Source organism: Zingiber officinale, chromosome 2B (assembly GCF_018446385.1).
Source record: "Zingiber officinale cultivar Zhangliang chromosome 2B, Zo_v1.1, whole genome shotgun sequence".
Lineage (NCBI taxonomy): Eukaryota > Viridiplantae > Streptophyta > Magnoliopsida > Zingiberales > Zingiberaceae > Zingiber > Zingiber officinale.
Genome location: NC_055989.1, coordinates 7,822,369 through 7,849,783, shown reverse-complemented (window position 1 = coordinate 7,849,783; position 27,415 = coordinate 7,822,369). Strand labels below are relative to the sequence as shown.

General features: G+C 41.7%; 1 protein-coding gene and 1 long non-coding RNA gene across 5 annotated transcripts in view; one reads left to right on the top strand and one right to left on the bottom strand.

Moving 5' to 3' along the window:
- The window catches only part of LOC122045196 (oligopeptide transporter 1-like), a 39,840-nt gene extending 18,634 nt beyond the window's left edge, over positions 1 to 21,206 (top strand). For 2 of the 4 annotated variants that reach the window (XM_042605308.1, XM_042605307.1), the window contains exons 3-7: positions 18,131 to 18,573; positions 18,648 to 18,745; positions 18,845 to 19,417; positions 19,863 to 20,121; positions 20,225 to 20,503. In XM_042605308.1, coding sequence (XP_042461242.1) covers positions 18,142 to 18,573; positions 18,648 to 18,745; positions 18,845 to 19,417; positions 19,863 to 20,121; positions 20,225 to 20,479 — 1,617 coding nt within the window. In that variant the 5' untranslated portion in view covers positions 18,131 to 18,141 and the 3' untranslated portion in view covers positions 20,480 to 20,503. The other 2 variants (XM_042605310.1, XM_042605309.1) reach the window with 2 other exon arrangements.
- On the bottom strand, positions 13,548 to 14,797 carry LOC122045197. Its single transcript, XR_006129929.1, has 2 exons — positions 14,321 to 14,797; positions 13,548 to 14,175 (listed from the first exon to the last, which is right to left on the bottom strand). It is a non-coding gene; the product is annotated as an uncharacterized LOC122045197 (long non-coding RNA).
- Positions 21,207 to 27,415: the final 6,209 nt, after the last annotated feature.

Sequence of the window (27,415 nt, the reverse complement as noted above, 5' to 3'; positions counted from 1 at the left end):
GATGATTATAAATACTCTCCCCTTTCCTTTCAATTGAACTTTTCGCCTCTCCAACCTTCTCTTCCCTTCCATTGCCCGCTGTGCTCGACCTCTTGCGCTTTGCTTCTAACTTCCTCATGGGTTCCCCTACCCCAGTCTATGCTCCAGGGGTCTCAACTTTCACAGCCGTGGACCTGGATGATCTTCATTACTCATACGGAATCCCCCGGTCCATGCACATCATTATTCCTTCTGAAATTCACTGAGTCCCCCCTCCCCCGTGACGCGGGGTACGTGACCTTTTTCAAAGAACAAATTGTCGCGGGTCTCCATTTTCCCTTTCATCCTGCCCCACTCCCTAGGTAAGGCTCACCCTACCTTGACTTGCTTTTCTAGCTCTAATTCTGGTGCTTTTTCTGCAGCCAACACCCTGACTCGTACCTCCGATATCTAGCCCCTCCCCCCGAGTAATATGGAACTACAACGCCGAGGACGCATAATATTAGCTAGGAGGGGCCTGGCGCACCTTGCTTCCCTTCCGTCATGAACGCCTGCTCCAACTGCTTCTCGGTCGGCTGCACACTCAACCACTCGCGTGCACTTCGCCCCCGGAGCCTACCTAGCATAATCCCGTAACTCCTGCCCACCGACCCTGGATTTCAATAGGGGAATCAGATTCTGACGACCAACCCCTGTCACATAGATCCCGGCGCACCCCCATGAGATTGGGCTTGGTGTCTGAGACTCAGGCCGCTACTTCCACATCCCGACCAGCTTCTTCCTCTATCCGGGAGCCACTAGACCCGAATAATCTTGGAGCCTGAGCTGGAGTTGAGCGAGGGTAGGCCCCGATGGTAAAAGAAGAAGTTATTACAAAGCCACCCCCGCCTGCCTAGGGAACATGGTCCCGATGGAAGACCCCGATGCTAAAAGAAGAAGTTATTACAGAGCCACCCCTTGCCCGAGTGGCCTCGGGAACATGGTCATGAGGGAAGGCCCCGATAGTGAAATACCTCGAATGCTTCAACCAACCCAGCTTCCTCTCCCGAACAAGCTCCTATACCAGCTTCTCCAAGCACTACTACCACTCAGGCTGGATCTTCTTCGTCGCACCCATCTACCTCTGAGCCTCCTGACCCAAGCGGAGCTGTTGCTGGGCCCTCCCATTGGCGGCATTCCTCTTATGGCCATTATCGGGCTACTAAGCCATTAGAGCAGGGCTTAAGCGTTCAGTCAGATGTCCCTACTAGCTGCCTCACTCTGAAAGGTCAATTATCGACTCGTTGGGAGGAAAGCCTACGGCAGATGCAGGCTCTCCCTGTGACTGCTCAGCTAGATCGGTTTGCTGAAGGATCTACCCCTGTAAGTCCTTACTGTCCCTTATTGCTTCTTCTTTTTTCGTCCCCATAATTATTTGTTTCCCCGTACAGATTTTTGCCGAGTCCATGGTGTTGAGTTAGACACTCTCCCTTCTTCCTCAGGAAAACAAAGCTTTGAAGGACAAAGTGGCCGAATTGGAATCCCAACAATCTAATCCTGCCTCGATTGGGTATCAATTAAGAGCAGAGGTCTTAGCTTTGAAGAAGGTGAACGCTGCCCGAGAATAATCCCTGAGGGAGGCTCAACAGGAGATCGTCCGCCTTCGCGACGTAAAAGGCAAGCTGGAGGTTTTTCATAAACAAAAGCTGGACCAACGGACCCAAGAGTTACATTCCAAAGACTTGCTTCTTATGGACCAGAACATAAACTTGGAATCTCAGGCCACAGAACTTCGGACTATGTAGGCCAAGCTATCTCAGGTTCAGTCTGCTCTATCTAATGCTGTTACCACCCTGGAGACTTACAAAGCCGGAGAGAGTGAGCGCTTAAGGGTGAGCCGGGAGGAGTATTTACATTCTCCGGAGTTTGGCGCCCAGGTAGGGGATCGATTCGTTACTTCAGTGGTCTACGGAGCAGTAGGGATACTCAGGCAGCTGCACGAGCAGGGGTATCTACTGTCTGCTCCTCCTGAGGACTTCTTGGATCACCATTGGATCCTTCGGGAGATGCCCGATGATGTTTTTACCGAATTCAAATAGCCCTTATTAGTGTATCTGAATATCCTCCTGTTGTTCTATATTAATTTTTATTGTGGTTGCTGTTATTTGGGTTTTGTGCCTCCCTAAATTTTATCTTAACAGAACCCGAGCGGCCTATTCCGAGCACGGGGTTTGATCAAGTCTCCAGGAATATTTGCTAATACTCTAGGTCAAATTTTCCTATTTGGGAGGTTCATGCCCACCCAGTCATGCTTTTCTAATCTCAGGTCTTACAAAGGAGCAAATCCTTAAGTACGATAAGGCCGAGGGTAGTTAGCACTCCAGGGACGATTTAGCCTCCTACCTCGGGCATCCTGCAAGTAATAGGCACCTGACGCTAACTTCTTAATAATTTTATACGGCCCGTCCCACTAAGGAGCTAGTTTGGTTACCTCTCCTATAGGCTTCGTCCACTTCCATACTAAGTCCCCTTCTCCAAAGAACCACGAGATCACTCGCCTATCATAGTTCTGACGCATCCTCTGCCGGTAAGCCTCTAACCTGGCCGCTGCTTGCTCATGAATTTTGCTTATAAAATCCAGCTCCACAAGTCGTCGCTCGACATTTCCTTCATCGTACAACATCCTTCTGATGGAGGGTACCCCAACCTCTATAGGCACCACTGCTTTATTTCTATAGACCAGATGAAATGGAGTAAGTCCCGTGCTTTCCCGAGGAGTTGTGCGATAAGCCCAGAGGATGTTGGGAAGCTCTTCTGCTTAATCGCCTCCTACATAATCTAGTTTGACTTTCAACTCTCGAACTATCTCTCTGTTGGTGACCTCCGCCTGCCCATTGCTCTTAGGATATGTCACGGATGTGAAGGCACGAATTATTCTGAATCCTTGACACCAAGCTCAGATCCTGCGACCTTGAAATTACCTTCCATTATCTGAAACTACCCGACGTGGTATTCCAAATCGACAGAGGATATTTCTCCACAAGAATTGAATAGCGGCCCCTTCAGTAATCTTGGCCAGGGCTTCCGCTTCCACCCACTTGGAGTAGTCCACTGCCACGAGTAAAAATCACTTCTGACCCGGTGCCATCGGAAAGGGTCCTACAATATCCATGCCCTATTGATCGAAGGGGCATGAGACTATGGAGGTTTTTAAGGCTTCAGTTGGTCGGTGAGTCAGATTTCGATGCTTCTGGCAAGATAGGCAAACGTTTATCAGTCGTTGAACATCCTTCTGCAAAGTAGGCCAGAAATACCCGGTCGGCAATATTTTTCGAGCCAGTGTTCTTCCTCCAGCATGGTTACCACAACACCCTCGATGTATTTCTTGTAAAGCATGCTCTACCTCCTCCGTCCCCAAACATTTGAGCAACGACCTAGAGAATGTTTGCTTGTACAATTGGTCTCCGATCATGGTATATGAATGAGCTTTCTTCTTGACCAGTCGGGCTTCTTCTGGGTCAACTGGTAAGATGCCTTGTCGAAGGTAACTAATCATCGGTGTCCTCCAATCAATCGGCTCCCCCCTATTGTTCTGCAAATCTACTTGAGATATTAGGAAGGTCTGAGCTATAGACTTATCCAGCACCCAAGTGGTTAAAGAGCTAGCCATTTTGGCTAATTCATCAGCCCTTTGATTATATATCCGGGGAATTTTAGCTACCGTGACCTCTTGGAAACTTTCTTTCATTTTCTCATAGGCCTTCCGGTATAATTGCAGCTTGTCACTGTTGACTTCGAAGTTGTCGGCTATCTGCTGCGCTACCAATTGAGAGTCTGAATAAACAATTACCCGAGCGACACCTACATGTCGAGCTGCCTGCAATCCCACCAACAGCGCTTCATATTCTGTCTCATTATTTGTGGCGTTGAAATTCAATCGCACGGTCAGTTGCAGTATATCCTCTTGGGGAGATATCAAAAGGATGCCCACCCCGCTGCCTTACTAAGTGGATGACCCGTCTACATAGATCCTCTAGGTTTCCTTTGAATCCATCTGATGGCTTTTTGGTCGATCAGGATAGAGTTGGACCTCCTCCCAAGGGATGAGCTCCTCCGTGGTAGGTAAAGGCTCCTCCTGAATGACGTGTATCCCACCATCCTGAGTTCTTTAAGCTTTCCGGGTCTCCACCCTCACCATGTCTATGTAACACCTGCGGAAGACCAATTGCTCACCCCTGACTTCCCCGACCTGGTCTCCCACAGAGAACTTAATCTTTTGATGGAAAGTAGAGATGCCGCTCTGAACTCATATAGTGCTGGTCTTCCCAAGAAGATGTTGTATGAGGATGACGAATCCACCACTATGAAGGTGCTCCTCTGCGTCCTTACTAGGGGCTCGTTTCTTAAAGATATGGTCAGCTTGATCTGACCCAAGGGTCGTACTTCATTGCCGATAAAGACATACAATGAAGTAGCCATAGGTTGGAGCTCACTGGCCTCAATTTGTATGCTTTCGAATGCGTTTCTGAACATCACATTGACAGCGGTTCCGGTATCCACGAAAATCCTGGCCACGTAGCTGTTGGCTATAATGACCTTAATGATGAGGGCATCATCATGTGAAATCTCCAATCCTTCCAAATCTTGCGGCCCAAAACTGATAATGGGCCCAGCAGCCTACTCTTGGCTGCATCCTACGGCATGCACCTCCAATCGATGCCCATGAGATTTTCGGGCTCTAGTAGAATCTCCATCGGTGGGTCCTTCGGAGATCATACCAACCAATCTCTCGGATGGCAGCGTTGTCCCGATTCTCCTCCTCTCGGGCTTCTCCTTGCTCCTGACTGCGACCATGTTGCTGAATACCTTGCCCAGCCTGGTCTGGCTGGGGTCTTCCTGCCTGAGCAGCTGTGACACGTTGGCCATCTACCAGCCTCTGAACCTGAGGAGCAAGCTCAGGCGGAGGGAGGCCTAGCTCTGTTGTGCACCGGGAGTCGTGGGCGAACTGGAAGCAATCGTTGGTGGTATGAGTGTGAGATCGATGGTAAGTGTAGTAGCGTGGACCCCACGGACCAGGCCTGGGGGCTTGGACAGTGGCCACACGTTGGGCTGGCCTTGCATCATGACTGGGAGGGAAATGCGGTCGAATATCCCGGGCGCGGGGAAGAGGCTGAGCTGGCGGTTGGGATGGTTTCTTCTCCGTCTTATTAATAGAAGTAAGCACCTTGTATGTTTTTTTGCAAGCCTCGAGCCTCTTCTACATTGATGTAACTAGCGGCCTTTCCCAGCATCTCATCGAAGTTCTTTACTGGATCTCGGATGAGGTTTCGAAAGAACTCCTCTTCTACCAGACCATGGGAGAAGGTGCTCATCAATATTTCTAAGGTAGCGGATGGGACGTTGATGTGCGTAGATTATATACTCTTTTATGCATGTTTTTACGCACATTTACATACTTTGAGCATGCTTGATCTATGCATTTGTATACTTCCAGCTTTCCTTTTAGCATATTTACTCTTTTGGTTCGGAGATATGCTTTTTGTGCATTTACTGTACGCAGGAGTCGATTTGGTGAAGAATTTATATCTTTGGGCAAGCCTTGGAGGAAACAAAGGGAGAAAGCACCAGGCCGTGTACCTCACACGGCCCTGCATTGGTATGGAGCTCGGGCCGTGTGGGGTTTGGCACCAGCAGAAGAAGAAGATGACATGGCCGTGTGAACCTCACTGCCGTGTCAAATTGAAGTCAACAGGCGAAGCTTTACATGGCGTGTGGATCTACGCAGTAGTGTGGCTTTCGAGAGACCAGCGGTGTGGCGTGTGCACCACTGCAGTAGTGTAGCATTCCAGGAGACCAGCGGTGTGGCGTGTGCACCACTGCGGCCGTGTAGCATTCGAGGCGAAGGGTTACGGCGTGTGGAGTCTGCAGTAGTGCGGAGAGGGAACTGGACATGGCCGTGTGAATCTCACACGGCCGTGTCACGGGGCCGTGTGGCGCCCGATTCCCTCCTCTATTTAAACCTTTCTTCATGAATTGGAAGGGGATCTCTCCCCCTTTGGGAGAAAGCAAGATTTGGTGGTTTCCTCCCATTCTTGGGAGGATTTCTGGGCGATTCTAAGGGAGATCTCGACGATTTCGACTCCGGAGCGAGGATTGGATCCCAAGACAAGGCTTCTTCGTAGATAAGCTTTCTTTTTCCCCCTCTTCTTGTTTTCTTGGATTGGGGATTCAAAGAATGCTTGTAATCTCTATTCCTTCAGATTTTCTTCCTCGATTCATGGAGTAGATCTTGTATTCTAGGATTAAGGGAGTATTTGTAAGATGGATTGATGTAATCTCTTATGGATTTGCCATTTTCTTCTTTCAATGACATTATCTTGCTTGTATCAATTAGATCTTGAATGATTGATGGTGGTTTGTGCTTAATCCTCATTCTTGATTGATTGTTTGGATTTCTTATGGACTTGGTAAGGATAAACTCTCACTCGATCATCCGAGGGATCCATGTGACAGGTGCAAGCCCGTGTAAGGACGTTTGAGAGATAATCTTGAAGGGGAAATAGGAATATTCAAGAGAGTAGGATGGATTCTATGATTAGCTTCTTGTATCTTTGTAGATTAATAAGTTGTGGGCTTCTATGTTGATATCCGAGGAAGGCATAGTAATAGGTGCGCTTCTGCGTAAGGACAACGTAGGTTCATGTCTCATTAATCCTATTTAGATACATTTCTCAGTCCTTAGCCGGTTGTCTATTGCAAGAGGGAACCGACAACTTTCTACATGTTTGGTAATTGAGGAATAAGAATTGGTGAACCATTTACATTCAAGAAATCTTACAAAGAAACCGAAACTCCTAGAATCTCCCTTTATCATAACCCAAAACACTAAACTCTTGTTTGTTGATCTTTAATATTAGATTTGCTTACCTTTACTTTGCTTTTGAAACGATTGGATAGTTGTTTAGCTAATTCGCATTGAGACATTTCTAGTGCTTATTCCAGTCCCTGTGGATACGATAATCTTTTATATTACTTGCGACATTTCCGTACACTTGCGGAGCGTAACAGACGTCCTGAGCCACCTGGTTAAATCATTTAATATTGCTTCTCAAGGGCTCAGTCGGCCCCTGCTTGAGGGCGAAAAGACAGTAGTCTGTCTTCTGATACTTCCTGCTATTGGCGAAGTGATATAGAAAGACATTCTTGAAATCGTGGAAACAAGTGATGTCGACAATCCATCAAACCATTTCTGTATTGAGCCAGATAGAGTGTTCAAGAATACTTGGCACTTTATGGCGTCACTATACTGATGTAACAGAGCAGCGTTCCTGAACTTACGAAGATGATCCTCCGGATCTTTGCTGCCATCATATTCTCTGAGCTCAGGGCTTGTACCCCTTCGTCACCTTCTCCTCAAGTACCCTTAGAGAAAAGGGCACTCGTTCATCTGACTCTCCCCGGGGTTCCTCCCTGAGGACTATGACCTTCCCCTTCTTCGACTCCCTGGGCGGGGAGCTTTCCGCCATGGAAGCTTGCAGCTGCTCTTTTTTATGATATCCCCCTTGGCCCTTGTGGAAATAGTCTGGCCTCAGCTCTCGAAAGAAAGCTGAAGAAAATTCTTCAAGCTGCTTCCTCTTAGACCCTCTATCAGAAGCATGGGTCAGGTCCTTGGAGACGACCGACATGTTATAGGGTCTTGAAGTGGTGGTTTGTTTCTCGGAAGTCGCTCGCTTCTTAGCCTCCTTAAACAGTTCGTACTCCCCTGCCGTCATGGTTACGTTGATTCTGCCGGTCTCCTCCATTTTCACATTCCAGAACAGGTAAATGTGTTCCCATAGACGACGCCAAATTGATCTAGTCTGAAATCTGAGTCAGACGAAGACCGGACTAATTGTTGACGGGGTTAACGGAGGAGTGACTGGGACGCGTTTCTTGACTTCACCTGGAAGTACAGACTCTCACGTGGCCCTCCTCCTGCGGATGACCTAACTGGTGGTACTTGAATTCTGTGCACACTCAGACAAACCCACAGAACGTTAGAGGCCAGAAACTAGGGAAAAAGTCCTCGGAGCAGGCCCTCTAACGCTCAAGTCAGGTACTTTTTTCCCAGAAGAACAATGTACGAAGCAGGAAAGAAGTGAAAGACAAGTGCGAAAGGATGTGCGTACCTCCGTAAGGGAGAGAACTTCCCTTTTTATATGACAATGCGTACTTCCGAAATCTGACAAGTTCTAGGGAATGTCGGGTGTCAGGCGCTGTCTAGCGATGGATGACGCATGACACTCTCTGATAGACTAGAGGAGGCTTCTGCTGACAGGGGACCACAGACCATCGGCATATTCTCTATCATGTAGCAGTTATTCTCTGACAGGTAGTGCCTTCCCGACCATGTACGCACATGCAAAGTTCAAGATGATTGGTAATTGAAGAACTAGGCTTGGATATAATTGAGCTGCGAAAACCTGACCAGGTAGAGCAGGTCAGGCATTATCTGGGCCCCATCCCGCATTCCAGTTATGGATGCCTCGATCGGAGGTCCTGTCCTGCGAAATACTTTCCCTAATTGTGCTTCATGTCGCAGACCTGAGATCCCGATCTGTAAATCCAGGCCTGGCGTTATATGGCTGATGCCACCTACCAGTACTACCCCATCTGTTGACTACCACATCCTCTTGACTTCTAACTGCCACATCCCCTTGACTTCTGACTGCGACGTCCTCTATGATGATGCGTTGTATCACTAAATAAATACCAATGCTTTGAAGGAAGCCATTGTCAATGTCCTCAAGAGCCATAAATAAGTCTCTATTAGCTAAGCCTTCCTATTGAATGATTTACTTTAGTCTTCAGTAAACATAGTAAATCACCAAAAAAATATCTAGAATCAAACAAAAAATATTCGATGCACAGTGGAACACCAAGAATCCATATGCAGAATGTTAACACTGTTGGCCTAGAATCGAATAGGACAGTACACTCAAAGCACACAACACACAAGAAGAAACAAGAAGAATAGGACAAATAGGAACTTCACTTATGAAAGGAAACCTTACAATGAGATGCCTTCTACATGCCTCTAGGACTCTTTATATAGCATCACAAATGATAAGAGCACGAACACAAGATCCATAAAAATAGGATCTAGATGAGATCCATAAAAATAGGATCTAGACCAAGTAATAACTAATTATCAAGATAATAAAACATAAAAAAAATGACGTGGAGAGGATTATTTCTCACATTACTCCCCCTAATCCTGACATGATTGTAGATCACGGACGCCGAGTAGTTGTCGCATGGCAGCTAACTTCACTCCTGGCAATGCTTTAGTTAACGCATCGGCTCACTGTTCTCCGGTATTAACGAACTCCACCACAATCTGTCCCTTCTCAATGCATTCTCTGATAAAATGAAACCTTGTATCTATATGCTTGCTTCGACCATGGAATACCGGATTCTTCATGAGAGCTATGGCGGATTTGTTGTCAACAAACAAAGTTACTGGTTTTGGCTTTACACCTGCTAATTCACTGGCAAGGCTCCTCAACCACAAAGCATGGCAGGCCGCAGTTGTGGTTGCCATGAACTCTGCCTCACAAGATGAAAGCGCCACTGTCTTATGCTTCTGTGAGTTCCAGGACACCAAGCTTTCATTAAAATAGAAAGTCATTCCACTTGTTCTTTTCCTTCCATCGAGATCGCCGGCTAAATCACTGTCCGAGTAGCCGAATATACCAATTTCTTAGGGTCCCTTTATGTAAACAAGTCCAAAATAAATTGTACCTTTTAAATACTTGAGAATCTGTTTGATCACCCTGTGATGCATGATTGTAGGCCTCTCCATGTATCTGCTCGCCATTCTAACAGAATATGACAGGTCCGGCCGTGTGTGAAGCAAATATCTCAGACAACCAACAATGCGCCTGTATTCCGTGGCGTCAACTGGAGTCCCTTCCAAGTCCTTATGCAACTGTGTCTTGCGTTCCATTGGATGCTTTGTGGTATTGCAGTCTGCCATCTTGAATTGAGATAGAATTTTCTTGGCATAAGCTGATTGTCTAAGTGAAATTCGGCTCTTCTGTTGCTCCACTTCAATCCCTAAGTAGTAGGAGAGAAGACCCAAATCACTCATCTCAAATTCTGTCATCATTTGTTGTTTGAACTTGTTGATTTTCTCTGTGCTACCTCCTGTCACGATGAGATCGTCGACATACACTCCAACAAGTATACTTGCTTCTCCTTCACCTCTTGTATATACTGCATGTTCTTGAATACATTTTTTGAAGCCGAGCTCTACCAGACTCCTGTTCAGCCGCATGTTCCAAGCTCGTGGAGCTTGCCGCATGTTCCAAGCTCGTGGAGCTTGCCGCAGTCCATAGAGGGCCTTGAATAACCTGTACACCTTATGTTTCTGATTTTGTACCTCAAACCCTTCCGGTTGAGAGACGTATATTTCTTCTTCTAACTCTCCGTTAAGGAATGCTGACTTCACATCTAGATGGTGTACCTCCCAGCTTCGATTCCCTACAAGTGCAAGAATGACTCGAATAGTATCAAGTCTAGCGACCGGTGCAAATACCTCTTCAAAGTCGATGCCTTGTCTCTGTACATAGCCTTTAGCAACTAATCTTGCTTTATACTTAACAACTTTCCCCGCTGAATCTTTCTTCAGTTTGTACACCCACTTTAGGCCAATAGGTTTGTGGCCTAATGGGAGCTCAGTTAGGGTCCAGGTCTTGTTCATCTTAATAGTTTCCAGTTCTTCCTCCATAGCTTCGTACCAGCAAGCCTCGGTTGCAGCCTCTTGGTAACAGGTCGGCTCTTCAGACATCATCAGCATTACCTCATTTTCTTCTTCATCAATACCAACCACTTCCTCAGTGTTGGCATATATATCGGCAATGGACCTAAACCGAACTGGCCCTTCATGAGAGTCAGGTGAGGTAGTTGTATGGGTGCTCGATGATGATGTAAATGGACTTGATGCTCTTGTCATGGGTACCACGGCTGTTGTCGGTGGTGCGACATCTTCTGTTCCTGCCTCAATGTCTGCTACAACAATCACCTCGTCGGTGTCGAGTGCATCCTCCACCATAAACTCCGGTAAGTTTTCTTCATGGTTAGCACCTGCAGTCCATGTCCATTCACTATTTTCTTGAAATACTACATCTCTACTTACTTGTAGCTTGTCATGCCTTGGATCAAATAGACGATGAGCTTTGCAACCTTCCTCGACACCCAAGTATACCATGGGTGAACTTCTGTCGTCAAGTTTCTTCAGGTGAGGGGTTGTATTTTTCACGTATGCAACACAACCGAACACTCTCAAGTGGAAGAGATGTGGCTTTCTCCCCATCCAGGCTTCAAATGGGGTACGGTCTCCTAGCGCCTTAGTTGGGAGACGATTTAGCAGATAGACAGCATGCCTAACTGCCTCTCCCCAGAACCTTGCCGGCATATGTGTACCCTTGAGGAGAGATCTTGCCATGGCCATTACAGTGCGATTACGGCGCTCTACAACGCCATTCTGTTGGGGTGTGTAGGGAGCCGTAAAGTGCCGCTCGATCCCTTCATTTTCACAGAATCGAGTGAACTCTGTGGATAGAAACTCACCGCCACGGTCTGTCCGAAGTGTTTTGATCTTGTACTCAGTCGTGTTCTCCGTCACGGACTTGAATTTCTTGAATGCTTGGAATACATCTTTCTTTGCTGCCAATACAAATACCCACATCCATCTTGTACAATCATCAACAATCAAAAAGAAATATTTGTTACCAGCCAGTGTACTTGGTGAAATTGGCCTGCAAATATCAGCATGGAGAAGTTCCAACGGCTTTGTCGCTCTGAAGTTTGCTTGGTGCGGGAATGATGACCTTGCATGTTTAGCGACCACACATACCTCGCAAAGCTTGTTCGGCTGGGGCAATGGAGGTACATCAACTGCCAATTTCTTCTCCCCTAACAGCTTCAAATCGTGAAAATTGACATGTCCGAGCCTTGTGTGCCATAACCAGGTTGGGTCTTCTAGGCTTGCTAGGAGACAGACTTGCTTGCATGTCTTCAAGGTTACCTTGTACAAGCGATTTTGTGTTCGCTTTACCCGCATCAAGAGCTTCCCGCTTCTATCAATCACCTTCATGATATCTTTCTCCATGTGCACTTCGTTCCCAGTTTCTGTCAATTGACCGAGACTTATGATATTACTACAAAGTTTCGGAATGTAGTATACCTCGTGGAGAGCCTTCCGATCGCCATTCTTGCATTCGAACACAACCGTCCCCTTGCCCATGATCTCAATGGTTGATGCATCGCCAAATCTCACCCTCCTGGTGATGGTTTCATCTAGTTCTTGAAACTTCTCGCGATGGCCAGTCATGTGGTTGCTGGCACCGTTGTCAAGGTACCAGACGTCTTTATCTTCTTTCTTAACGCCGCGGTACATCTCCGGTAGCAACCTATCTTCACTGAGCAGAATGGTATCCTGCCGCTCATGCCTAGTGTCAGACTCCTCGTGGGACACGGTCATCATCAGTGTCGGCTCTTCATCGGTGGCACAAGTGAGGTGAGCCTCATCATCACGCCGCTTGTTGTAGCATTCGGACGCATAATGCCCCATTTTCTCGCAATTGAAACACTTTATATGTCTCTTGTCTTGAGTGTCACTGTTGTTGTCGCTAGTCCCTCCTGCACTGTCTTGGCGTTGCGTACCACGACCACGACCGCACCCTCGCCCACATCCACGCCATTTGCCACGACTAGGGCTGCTGGACCCACGCCCCTTTCCTCCTGACGAAGTGTCCACATTGCTCCCCTTCTGTCGCATTTGTCATTCGACATGAATAAGTAGGAGCTCTCCTTCAGTGCCGTTGGTGTTGCCACGTAATCGTAATGTTCGTTCCTCGTACGCCTTCAGTCGCCCAATAGTCTCCTCAAATGGTATCGTCTCAAGGTCGTAAAACTGCTCAATACCAGCAACAATAGGGAAGAACTTATCAGGGACAAAATCGAGTAACTTCTTTACCAAAGATGAATCTTCAAGCGTGGCACCAAGGGTGGAGAACTTGCTGCTTAGGGCGCTGAGTTTGCCAGCAAACTCATCAATCGTTTCGGTCTCTTTCATCCGGAGAGCGTCGAACTCGCTCTTCAATGTTTGTACACGTGCCTTCTTCACCCGATCACTACCAAGGTACCTCGTCTTGAGGCTGTCCCAGACTTCCTTCGCCGTCTTCTTTGTTGCGATCTGGAGAAGGATGTCTTCGGGGACACACTGCAAGATGTATGCACGTGCCTTTTTGTCCTTCTTTGCATCCACCTGGGCTCCTTCCGCTGGCTCCACCGCCTCCCAGACTCCCTGGGCATCAAGGATCGCCTCTGTCTTTATTGCCCACACAGTATAATTGTGAGGACTTAGCATCGGATAGGGAAATGACACTCCGCCGTTCTCCTTTACTGGGATGCTCGACATTTTATGGAATTGTAGATTCTTGGATGTCTTATACTACCAATGCTCTGATACCAGATGTTGGCCTAGAATCGAATAGGACAGCACACTCAAAGCACACAGCACACAAGAAGAAACAAGAAGAATAGGACAAATAGGAACTTCACTTATGAAAGGAAACCTTACAATGAGATGCCTTCTACATGCCTCTAGGACTCTTTATATAGCATCACAAATGATAAGAGCACGAACACAAGATCCATAAAAATAGGATCTAGATGAGATCCATAAAAATAGGATCTAGACCAAGTAATAACTAATTATCAAGATAATAAAACATAAAAAAAATGACGTGGAGAGGATTATTTCTCACAAATACTTGCAATGTTAGATCGTCCGTACAAGGAACTAGAGACGGATCCAGAACAGGGTTGTCAGTCCAGCCCTGCTTAGATCCGTCTCTCATTAGGAGCTCCTCAAGATTCTCAGTGTTATCCTTAATTCCATCTTGAGGACAGCAGAATGGAAGATTGTAGTAGCTGAAAGGAAGCTCAGTCTCGATGGAGGTAAGTGAGTTGACCTTCACCAGCAGTTGGTAGGACCTCTCCAACCGGATACTCATTAGGGTAGCTTCCAAGTAGATAAAACCCATCGCCGAATCAAAGAAAGGCCAAACAGTAGAAAACAAGGAACTGAAAGCCAGATTCGAAGAAAGATGTCATCTTGTTGCCGGATCCGGAAGCAATATCCATCTTTGGTCGGCTTCTCTTGCAGATCTGAGGAAAATAAGACGGTAAACGGATCGAGAAGAGAAAATCAAGGATTTTTCTTTTGATGATATGTAAAATCATATCTGGAAATCTGTTTCAATGAAGAAAATGGGAGAAAAATCAAGGAACAGAGTTAAAGGAGAGATCTAACCTTATCATGATTGCGTCCGGGGCTTCAATCTGTAGCAGGAAGCTGCAATGGTTTTTCTGTCCCAGATTTCTTCCTTTATATAGTACCTGGAGAGGTGAAGTTAAACACCTACAAGCCCCCTTCAATTACATTACAAAATGAAATTGTTCATCAGTGCTCTCTTTATTTTACTGGTTATCAATTTACTTTTAATGACTCCATCAATAGAAGGAAGAATTCTTTAAAAGGTTATTGGTCATCCTGTTTATTGTGGGGGTAGAATTGAATGTTCTTGGTTACACTCCAATAATAGTCTTGCCTTATACCTCCACAGCAAACAAGATGACCAATGACCTATTGAAGAATTTGTCCTTTTGTTAACAGAGCAATTAGAAGTAAACTGATTACCATTAAAATATAAAGGAGCGACAATGAATAATTCCATTTCGTAATGTAATATAATTGAGGGTGAATTATAGATTTTTAACTTCATATCTCAGGTTATTATATAGGCAGTGAAATTGTAATTTCAGGTTATTATATAGGCAGTGAAAGTGTAATTTGGGGAATTTATCAGTTATGATCTCATTTACATGAATTAAATATGAAATAATAGTTTATCAGAACAGTTGTATTGAGAAATCAAAGTTAACGTTGGCCGCAACAGCAACTCTTAAGATAAAAAATCATCTCACAACTACAAAGGTTCTTTATTTCATTTCTAGAAACAAAATTTTATAGATTAAAATAATTATTACTTAAGTTGATAGAAGGATAAAATTGGCTAATAATTAATAATTTTATTAAGGCTTTTAAATAGCAAGGACCAGCTCTGCTCCCCACCGTCGTCTACTAATATTATATTTCATCGTTGTCATCTGTTCAATCTCTAATTCTTACCTCAATATATATATTGGACGAGCGTGCTTGCTGGTGAGTTAGTTAGCAACCCTTGGTTTCTATGTCTTTGATTACTGGGTATAGGTTTAGGACTGAGGCTTATAACCCTTATTTTGCCGTTAATTGATGATTAAAGAGGAGGAGGTTGCCAAGGTGCTCAAGCTGGATGCATTTTGACTAAGAATTGTGAAGTAAAAAATATATACAACACTTTTAGAGCCGTTCAAAGACTACTTTCTGTCTGAAGGGATCAAATTGATGCACCAAGAAAATATCCAGTAAGCCAGCCAGCGATTAGAGGTTAATTTGTTGTTTCGTTTTCTTTATTTTTTGTATGTTACAGTACTTCACATTGTTCCTCATTTGTCTCCTAAACATCTAAAATCTCCTTCATTTGCTACCAAATTATACATGCTAGTTAATGTTTGTATTTATCTATTGATTGTTACTCCTTGTTGTAGTATATTGAAACTTAACTTACATTATTGTTCTTTGACACTTTTCGATCCAACTTCTATTATTAATGGTTTAGTTATTGTTCTTGACCGTCAACCTTATATATATTAGTTAAGATAATTTTATTTCATTGCACAATAATCACAGATTTTTTTTTAAAAAAAAAACAAATTGCATAGATAAATATTATACATATAATATCATCCTCATCTATCCCCTCGAGATGCAGTTTCCATGAAAACACTATGGAGTTTAGGGGTGATTCGATATGATATACCAATTCTAAATTGCATATCATATATATTATATCAGAAAGTTCGATATAAAAAAATTTCATACGGTTACCATACCAAAATTTTGGTATACTAAAAATTTGGTATACTATGCTGAATTTTCAATATGGTATAAATTCCATATTGATTATTATAAATTTTTGGTATCGGTACGGTATACTGAAAATTTTGATAAAATCTCATACTGATACCACAACAATAACAACAACCAAGTCTTTTCCCACTATGTGGGGTCGGCTAAAATCTCATGCTAATACCATAATGAAAAATTTGGTACGGTATAATACCATACCAAAATTTTTGATATGCCATTAAATTGATATGACTCAATATATTTTGATACAATATGTATGGTCTACCAAATTTTTAATATATTTTTTCACACCCTTAATGAAGCCCTCTTGCAGTCACTAAGAATAAAAAAAAATCAAGATAGCAACAATAATAAGCATCTAATAACAATTGATCATAGGACCCTATAAGTATTAGCTAGAGTGAGGGGGATGAATAGCTCGGCTTGCTTCTTCGATGATAATTTATAGTGGAAAACTTGAAGCAAAACTCTCAATCGCTAACACCTTTGATTTTACTTGGTATCCATCTCCTTGAAGTGACTAATCCAAGGGTCCACGAGACAGAGAAGTCTCGTACAAGTTCAACCATGAGAATACAACAAGAAAACAAGAACGCAAACATAAAATATAATCAAGAATGACTTTAGGGTTTACATTGTGGAACCTTACGTTACTAGCTCTTTTCTTGCTTTAGGTGGATGGAAATGCAACAATATTTTGCTCCAAGACTCCTAAGAATCGTTGTCTTCGAATGTCCATGAAACCTCTTTTCTAGGGTTCCTTCAGTGTCTCCTACTTGATTGGTGTATCTCTAATTGATTGTCATGTCAGCTCGACTGTTCAAATCCTACATAAGGTCTCATTTTGTTGACTAACTGATTTGCGAGCTATACCAATCGATTACCAGTTTCTAATCGATTAAGCCAATGAATTCCGAAGCTTCTGTCCGTGAGAGAAAAGCTTCATAATCAATTGCCTAATCAATTTCCAAACTACCTATTCTCTCACGAAAAGACCCTAATCGATTATCCTAATTGATTGACATTGCCTGAATCAATTGCTCAATTGATTTCGGCACCTTCTATTATCTCGCGAAAATGCTCTCAATCGATTACCCTAATTGATTACTATGGATCGATTAATTACCCTAATTGATTTCCCAACCCTAACTCCCTTAATCCGAGTTTAGGATTCCTTTGTCCAAGCTCCGATCAACCTTAACTTATTGGGACTTCTCGTTGCCTAGCATATGGTCAATCTTGACCTGCTAGGGCTTCTTCACCAAGTATCCGGTCAACCCTTAACCCACTTGAACTTTCCATCTTGTGCCAACTTCCTGTTGGACTTTCAATCACCAAGTGTCTGGTCAACCTTTGACCCACTTAGACTTTTTCCTTGCCTAGCCCCGCTAGGACTTCCATTTTCTAATTCTCAACTAGGTCTTTACTACCTAGCCCCACTAGAATTTCCATTGCCTAGTGCCCAACTAGGTTTTTCATTGCCTAGCCTCGCTAGGACTTTTACTGTCTAGTTCCCAGATAGGTCTTCACTGTCTAGCCCCGCTAGGACTTCTACTGCCTAGTTTCCAACTAGGTCTTCACTTTCTAGACCAGCTAGTACTTTTATTTACCTAATTAACCTTAGTTAGGACTAGTCACTCGATGTACTTCACAAATCCTTAAGAACTATAAATCTCATTTAATGAGCCCTTAGAAAATATAAATCTCATTAATGCATCTTTGACTCATCTTGGAGGGTTGTTCCAAGCCTGGCCTATAAAGGCCATCTTTTGTATTGTTGGGCGACGGATTTATTTTGAGATTAAGCTTGTTAGAAAATTATCTTCTTGTATCTCTCTAAATTCCCTAGAGTGATGAGTATTAACAGTGCATTGCGTTACCTCCTATTTCTCCTACACTTTTGATATATACATATACAAACACTCTATGGGTATTATTTATATATTGAAATCACTCTAATCTCTTTCCTATTATTTCCCGTTTGTATTATGCTTCCAATATTCTATAAACAAAGCCGCATATCTTAATAATTTTATCTTAGTAATAATACACTAATTAATTTTTCATGTCGATCAATTATTTTCTCAGGTAATAATAAGATGGCCGACGATTCGCCGATCGAGCAAGTGCGACTGACAGTTCCTCCGACGGATGATCCGACACTGCAAGTGCTAACTTTTTGCACATGGCTTGTCGGCATGCCACTCTGCATCCTGCAGACGGTGTTGCTCCGAATTGGCCTTTTCCGGCGGCAGATGATTAGCATATCATCCGTTTGTATCGACATCATCCTGCTCATAGTGGGGAATCTGTTAGCCAAGGTTCTGCCGGAGAAATCAGTGAGAATCCCGGGCACAAGGTGGAGCTTTTCGCTGAATCCTTGCCCCTTCAATATCAAAGAACATGTCACCACCTCCATCCTTGTCAACTCAATTTCGAGTCCCGGCTTTTTAAACATCAGTATAGCCAAGATCTTCTACCATAGAGAAATTCAATTTTGGCCAGCCTTATTCTTGGTCATATGGACTCAGGTGCATGCCAAATTTATTTCTAAAAATATATATATACACAATTTCATAACATTTGCATGCATTCGATCGTGTAGTTCTTGGGGTTTGGATTTGCCGGTTTGTTCTTAAAATTTTTAGTGGATTCACCGTACATGTGGTGGCCCGGTGTTATTCCCAGCATCTCATTTTACAAGTAGGTTAATTTTAACTTGTTATTATATTCCTGATTAAAAGAAATTATTGATATATATATATAAATATAATGTTTGTTTTACTCTTGTTTAATTCTCAGAGCATTACACGAGAAGGATAAGAGGCCAAAGGGAGAATTATCAGTTTTTCAATTCTTTTTTTTAGTCTCCGTTGCAGCTTTTGCTTACACCATCATTCCTTCTTACTTCTTCCCTTCCATAACGGGCCTCTCCGTTGTGTGCTGGATATGGAAGGACTCGATCACTGCACAGCAAATTGGCTCTGGGTTTAATGGGCTCGCCATCGGATCACTTTCATTCGATTGGTTGACGATCACGAGCTTCTTAGGGGATCCTTTGCTTTTTCCTGCATTTGTGACACTCAATATGTTGGCCGGGTTTATTATACTCGCTTACATCATTTTACCCTGGTCTTATTGGAGCAATGCATACGAGGCCAGAAAATTTCCACTCTTCTCGACCAATATCTATGATTCTACTGGCCACAACTACAACGTCTCTAGAATTGTAGATCCAAATACTCTCTTATTTGACAGCGAAGCCTACAGTAATTATTCAAAAGTGTACTACAGCACATCGTTGATTTATACTGTAGGGTTTAGTCTTGCTCTATACACGTCAACTATTTCTCATATCGCTCTCTTCTATGGGAGGTTCGCACTCATTTTGTTAATTACTGAATTAATTATTTAATTTGTAGTCTTAACAATTCACCCAATCAGTCAGTTCTGTTGGAAAAAGGAATTATTGGAGAAGAAATAAAAGATTATAGAAGAAAAAATGTGGAAGAGGTGAAGAATCTCTATGTGGAGAGGAGGAGAATAAAATAAAACACACAACTTACTTCATTCATTGAAAAGAGGTACATATTTATAGGCTTAATGGATAAGCACTAATAATTAAGATTTTTTTTTTTTTTTTAAATTCTATCTCTACGAGACTCTTATCCTATCTTAACAACTCAACAATCCTATCACAAAGTTTGGTCAAACTTGCCACCTCATCCTTCTATCTTCACAAATTTTATCAACATTAAAATAGAGTTTAATTAATCTCCAACAAGTTCAAGTACTGATAATATGGATTGATTACCTGCAGATCAGTGTGGCATCAATTTAAGAAGGCATATAAAGATGACGAGCAAGATGTGCATGCAAGGCTAATGAAGCAAAACTATGAATCTGTTCCTCAGTGGTGGTTTTCCTCCATATCGCTTCTGATGATCGGAATGGCAATTTTGGTGTGTGAAGGATTTGGAGGTCAAATTCAACTTCGTTATTGGGAAGTTCTGTTGGCATGCGCTTTGGTGCTTCTTTTCCTTCCATTGGAATGTGCACTCGAAGCAATTACTGGTTCGGTACGTACGTGAGCACTAACCTAGCTATACAATCAATTTAATCAATTTGTCGTTGATTATCTTGACTAATTAACTAGTAACTTTATGTGTGGCATGCATATAGGGATTTACATTAGATTTGTTATTGGAAGTTATCATTGGATACTTGAATCCAGGCAAACCTTTAGGCAATATGGCTTTCAAATTATACGGTTCTGAGGCCCATCTAATGGCCGCAGCTGTCATAGGTAACTTCAAATTGTCACACTACATGAAGCTTCCTCCCAAAATTATATTTTTTATCATGGAAAATCAAATTCATTTTCTCTCATTAATTACTTGTTACATTATTGTCTTCACCATTAATTTAATTAATTAATTGTGTTTTTCAATACGATGATGACGGTGCAGTTTATAAGCACAATTTGTTCGTGCTTTGTTGATTTCGGAGTAGCATGGTGGATGTTGCACTCGATAAAGAATATTTGTCAACCAGACTTGCTTCCGGAGGGAAGTCCTTGGACATGTCCTAGTGAGAGAGCAACCTACATCAGTGGAGTAACATGGGGGCTTGTCGGACCAAGTAAGATATTTTATCCTCATGGCATGTACTCGGCAATCTTCATCTTTGCTCTTATTGGACTCGTGGCACCTATTCCCTTGTGGTTATTATCACACAAATATCCTGAAAAGAAATGGATTACACTCGTCAATTTTCCAATTATATTTAGTTCCGCTACGGCTTTTCCCTTGGGCGGGCTTGTAGGTTATTGGGGTTGGTTTGCTGTTGGGTTATTCTTCAATTACTTTATCTTTCAAAAACATAAAAAATGGTGGGCGAGATATAATTATGTTTTATCAGCTGGACTTGGTGTTGGTTCTACATTTTGTGTTGTTCTACTCAGTGTCTCTCTTCAATTTCAAGACGTATATGGAGTGAATTGGTGGGGGTTGGACTATGATCATTGTCCGTTGGCAAAATGTTCCACGGCGTCGGACGTTGTTATTGAAGGATGCCCTGTAATCAAGTGATTGTATTTATCATTAAATTCAAATAATTTATGTACTCCTGATGGATGGAAGAGAAAAAGTAGTGTTAATTCTAATTCTGAGTGTTCTATTTGATAATTATCTATCTCTTCTAGAGTTTTATTTTTTTTTTGCTCTAAGTTCATTTTTATTTCTAAGTTGGTACATAATGAAATGAACAATGTAGATATTCATTTGAAATTTAAAAAATACATAAATTACATAAAAGTAATTTTTTCTGAATTAAACATTTAAAATATTACTTTTCATTTAAAAATTAATTAATAAATGTTATTACTATCTTAAAATTTTAAATAAAATTTATTAAATGATATATTTGAGGTGGGTGGATCTTTAATTTGTAAAATGTTAATGTATTTATATGAGTGTTAAATTTGTATAAGGTGTACAAGTGGACCTAGTTTATACTTTAAAAAAAAATAAAATCAAGTTTTAAATATGCTCAATCATATATATATATATATATATATATATATATATATATATATATATATATATATATATATATATATATATATATATATATATATATATATATATATATATATATATATATATATATATATATAGATAGATAGATAGATAGATAGATAGATGATTGAGCATATATATAAATGAGTTAACATCAACATTAAACAAATACCTACAAATAAAATATATTAGCGCATAATAATTTATCTATCACGGCACAAGCAACTTAAAAATAGTCAAGTTATAAGTTAAAACTAAAATGTAGCAGTGTTATATGGCTTGTCCATCACTTTTTTACTTTTTACTAAAAAAACATAATTTTCTATTTATATGTTTACATAAATAAAAGTAGAACGAGGGGATAAAAATTACAAGAAATAACATCATATTATAGTAACTTATAATTGGATGCTTCAAGATTTGCAGTCCGTTTTTTAACTATGGATATACGACGATATTACCTTTTTTTTTTCCAAAAGATTTGCAACCGCAAATGATTCTTTTCCTTCTTCTGCTCCAGATTTCTTCCTCCTTTCCTTTTCTTTCTTTTATTCATAATTTTTCTTTGTAATTTCCGACTAAACCAAATTAATTACTACTCATTTTTAATTTCTAACTAATCCAATAGCACTCTCGTTTTTAGTCTAAGTTTTTTTTTAATGCAATATTTTTAATTTTATCAAATTTTCTAAAAAATAATAATAACCACTCACGGGTTGTGGGGACATCATAAATAATAAATGAGTTTGCTTATTTATCATCGTTTACCATTAAATAAGATTTGACATTTTTTAAAAAAATATATAAATTTAAATCGTATTTATACATTTCCAAATTAAATATCTGCACATAATTAATAAATATCTCATTTATTAAATTTTAATGGACAATAGTAATATCATTTTTTTACAAGAAAACGCATAATTCTCAATAAAATAATGTAAGATTACATATTTTTCAAGCAAGTTGGGAAATCCTCATTCTTCCAGACAAGTGGTGAAGGGGAAGAAAAAACAAAACGAGCTATATGATTGATAGTAAAGTTTGCCGTGCGTCTAATATGTACAAGAGCAATAGTTTATGTTTTCTCAATAAATTTGCGAATTTATAAAATTCGGACTCCCGTATAATATAAATTTTCATCACCATCTATGACTACTTGCACAAATGTAAACGAGTCAGAAGCAACCAAAAGTTTGCTTAAACCCCAAGCATTAGCAAACGATAGTCCTTTGTGAATTGCATTGACTTCACCTTCTGTAACCGAGTGTGGGATTTGTGTGCGCCTTCCAAATCCACATATCTCCCTTCCATGATAATCCCATCACTCCACCAACACCATAATGATTTAATTTCTCATTGATACAACTATCAACCTCCAGTTTTAATGTTCCCGATAGAGGATCCATCTGTTCTATGACTCTTCTGTAGCTTGATTTGGTGGGCTAAGGTTTCAATTCGACTACATATTTTGAAAATCCTGAAGCAAATCATCATATCATTTCAGACTGTTTTTTAGTGCCCCAGACTCTTTGCCATAAGTAGGTTTCATAAGCATTTTTCACATCCCCCACGTACATATAACCAAGCTCTCAAATTGTGTTATGTAGCACTTAGTTTTTAACCACATACAAATATCCAGCATTTCTATATCTTGCACCTTTGAAATAACACCCTAGAGTGTTGTTTCTTTCCAAACAGTCCTCACCGCAGGACATAGGAATAGAGCATGTATGGAATTGTCAAAATGAAAGCCACACTATGAGCAAGATTCCAAGCATGGAACCCGATGGCGATGGAGATTTGCTAATGTAGGGATGACATCTAAATTCCATATAAATTTTTACCATTTTTCACATGAGACTTTAGACTGGTTTACCGGAGAATCTTGTAAGAAGGAGAATAGGGAGAGAGCAAGAAATAATATGAGAGAAATAAAATCTATTGTTCATTGATATTTTCCATAAGGACAATATAATATATAATGTTCAAAAAGTACTTGGTCAATTGATCAATTAATAAATAACAGAATTATTCTACGAATAATTTTTAGAATTATTCTAATAATTATAACAGAATTATTAGAATAATCCAAATACTAATATGATTTGATTTGGTAATTTGATCCGATCAATTTTGATGATTCTCTTTTATCTCTTTTATGTTAGGACCTTCGGATGCGGCTAGAGAGGGGGGGGGGGGGGGGGGGAATAGCCGACCTCAAATTATCGTTTCTTCCTACAATTTAGGTTAGCGCAGCGGAAATACAATGTAGAAACGAAAGTGGAGAAAATCAAACCTCAAACACGATGATGTAACGAGGTTCGGAGATGATACTCCTACTCCTCGGCGTGTTCGTAAGGTGGACGAAGCCTATCAATCCGTCGGTGGATGAGACCCCGGATAACCGGCTAATATGAACTCCTTCTGGGTGGAGAAACCTCGCCACAATCTCTCTTGCAACAGCAAGAATGGAGTACAACCAATAGAGAAAGAAAACAAGAACAATATAAATGTAAAAACACTTTGCTTGCCTTCTCGTCGACTGGAGTTCGATGAAGCAGCAACTTCACGATGTCAACAGCAGCTGATCACCCAGTCGAAGGAAGCTCACATGAAGCTTCAGGAATAGGGAGCTCAGCAAAGCTCAGATCGCAAGAGTGAGGAAGAAGAAGGTTTGTATACAGAGCTTTATTTCTTCTCCTGTAGCAGCCTTATATCCTGCACCTGTGAAGAAGACAAAGAGCAACACAGAAATCTAGCCGTTGTGTCGCAACGGCTAGGCCTGGACCGATCAGGCTCCAACCTGATCGGTCTGGAAGTCTCCTGATCGATCTGTGGACCGATCAGGCCCTAGGCTGATCGGTCCCCAGACCGATCCCCATACTTGTTCTCGTTTCTGATCGCTTCCTGATCGGTTTGTGGACCGATCAGGCCCTAGGCTGATCGGTCCCCAGACCGGTCAGCCATCTCTGTGAGGGTTGGCTTTAAAGCCTGATCGGTCTGTGGACCGATCAGCCAACGATCAGTAGTTCCTGATCGTTTTCTGATCGGTCTGTGGACCAATCAGATAACCTACAGAACCACTATTTGGTTACTGATCGGTCACCAGACCGATCAGATAAACCTTCGTATCACTGGATCGGTCACCAGACCGATCCAATGCCTTAGAGCTTCCCAGCCCTAAATCCTAAAGCCTTCCCGGTCTAGAGAACGAGCTCAGCCCTCTCGGCCTAGTGCGGAGAAGCGAGCTCAAGGCCTCTCCGACTTCCATGTCGGTCCGAGCGAGCTCAGGCCCTCTCGACCTAGTCAGGAGAGAGCTCACAGGCCCTCTCCGACTTCCGTCCGGTCGAGCGAGCTCAGGGCCCTCTCGGCCTAGTTTGGAGAGCGAGCTCAGAGCCCTCTCCGACTTCATCCGGTCGAGCGAGCTCACAGGCCCTCTCGGCCTAGTCAGGAGAACGAGCTACGAGCCCTCTCCGACTTCCCATGCCAAGCTTCCATACTTGGACTTCTCCCGTGCCAAGCTCCTGCTTGGACTTTTCCGTGCAAGTCTCCATACTTGGACTTTTCCGTGCCAAGCTCCCTGCTTGGACTTTTCCGTGCCAAGTCTCCATACTTGGACTTTTCCGAATCAAGTTAACTCAAGTCGGGTCAACCAGGTCAACCTTGACCGAAGGTTGCACCCACAATCTCCCAAGTTTGTATTCTTGTCAAACATCAAGATACAACTTTTCTATTCTCGTCAAACATCAAAATACAACTCGAGTCGGCTCAACCAGGTCAACCTTGACCTAAGGTTGCACCAACAATCTCCCCTTTTTTTATGTTTGACAAAAACCATAATCAAGTTAGGTTAACCCGATAACCTAACTTAGATTTTCCAATAGTTCTCCAATCAATGTTCTTCCTTGAACATTCTCCCCAAACTCCAATGTTCTTCCTTGAACATTCTCTAGACTTTTCTCCCCCTTTTTGACACACATCAAAAAGAGTGAATCAAGGTTAAGAGTTTCTTCCTAATGAAAGTCCCATACCTTTCATTGAAACCCTTAATTTCCCCCTTGATACTAAAGACAATAGTCAACTTAGTGATAATCCCATATCACTCATCCTCAGAAATCGAGTAAAAACTCCCCCTAAAGTCAACTCCCCTTTGACCAATAGGTAAAACTCCCCCTAAAGGTCAACTCCCCCTTGACCATTGCACCAACAATGTCTTGGAGAGTTTCAACCCTTTAGAAATCAAAAACACCAACTTCCAAAGCTGAAATTTCAGGCAACAATCGAAAATCAGCATTTTGGCACGCTCTGATCGATCACCAGACCGATCAGAACCTCATTGGATCGGTCACCAGACCGATCCACACTTCTCTGGATCGGTCCACAAATCTCTGATAGGGATTTCTGATTTTTCTCCTGAAATTCAGAAACCCCTAAAAAATCACAGAAAATTCCAAAAATTATAAAATTTTGAGGATACATTCCTCATAACATATATTATCATGGAAAAATAGTTTTCTATGAAAATAACTTCCATTTTTAAATCTTGATACAAAGTTCGAAAGACTTTGAAATAGCTCAAGGTTAATCCATCTTTGTGTCAACTTGCTCAATGATGAATGCTATCATTAGAAAAGCTTCATCAAAGTTTTTCAAATCAATTTTGAAATGATTTTAAACCATTTAATTTAGGACCACAATCTTAGGGCTAAGTGTACATGACTTGTACGCAAGATTTCCCTATGATCCTCAATTTCGAATTAGGCTCATCTAGGTACAAGAACTATGCACCTTGATCCTAACTCATAATCCTAATATCTCACACACATCTAAGGTGTATCAAACAGATCCAAGTTAATTTTGATGTGAGATATGGGTTTAGGTCATCTTAAGCTAAGTTCTCATACATTTTCTAAACAACAATTTGATCTCCATATCAAATTGTATTTTTATCCTTAAATCAATTTAATTGATCATACATGCAAGAGATGATGACATGGCATAAAATAATATCATAAGTGGAAACATGTGCCAATGTCATGATGTCATGGCATAAAGTATGAAACTTAAATAAGGCATGACATATAACTAACCTAAGCATTATCATGACATTTCAAATGATAATAAATGAGATATGATGTCATGACATGGCATATGGCAAATAATATATAAAGGTATAGAAAATACCTAATTCTAGCTTTAGTTGCCATTTTTGATAATTTTGATCATTTTGCTATAAATTCTATATTCCTAAGTGTAATAGACATAAAATCATATACTAAAGATTTTTAGATCACTATGTGCCAATTAGATTGACCCTAGAAAATTTCTCAAATGTGGTTGGCACATCCTAATCACCTTAGGAATAATTTTTAATTTCATTTTCAAGGCTTGGTTATACCTTGAAACTTCCTAAAATGCCACATTTTGCCATGATTAGGTTAACTACCTATCCAATTAAGGTTGGCACACCCTAACCCATCTAGCGTGATGGAATCACGCTCCTAGGAACCCAAAACCTATTTGAGCTCATTGGGTTCACTAAATATTCACTAGGGATAACTTCCCTAGCAACCCTCCTAGACTTTAAAGCCTTGGTCATTTGGGACTCATCAAGATCAACTCTAGGGGTGACTCCCCTTGTGACCTTGGTGATGGTCTTCCTAGCCCTAGGTCTTGTTCCATAATCGAATGGAACATTATGATAAGCGGGCTTGACCACTTGAGACTTAGGTTTGTGACCCAAACCTCTCATGTCCTTGGGCTTTAATTTTTGACCCTTAGACCCTAGAGT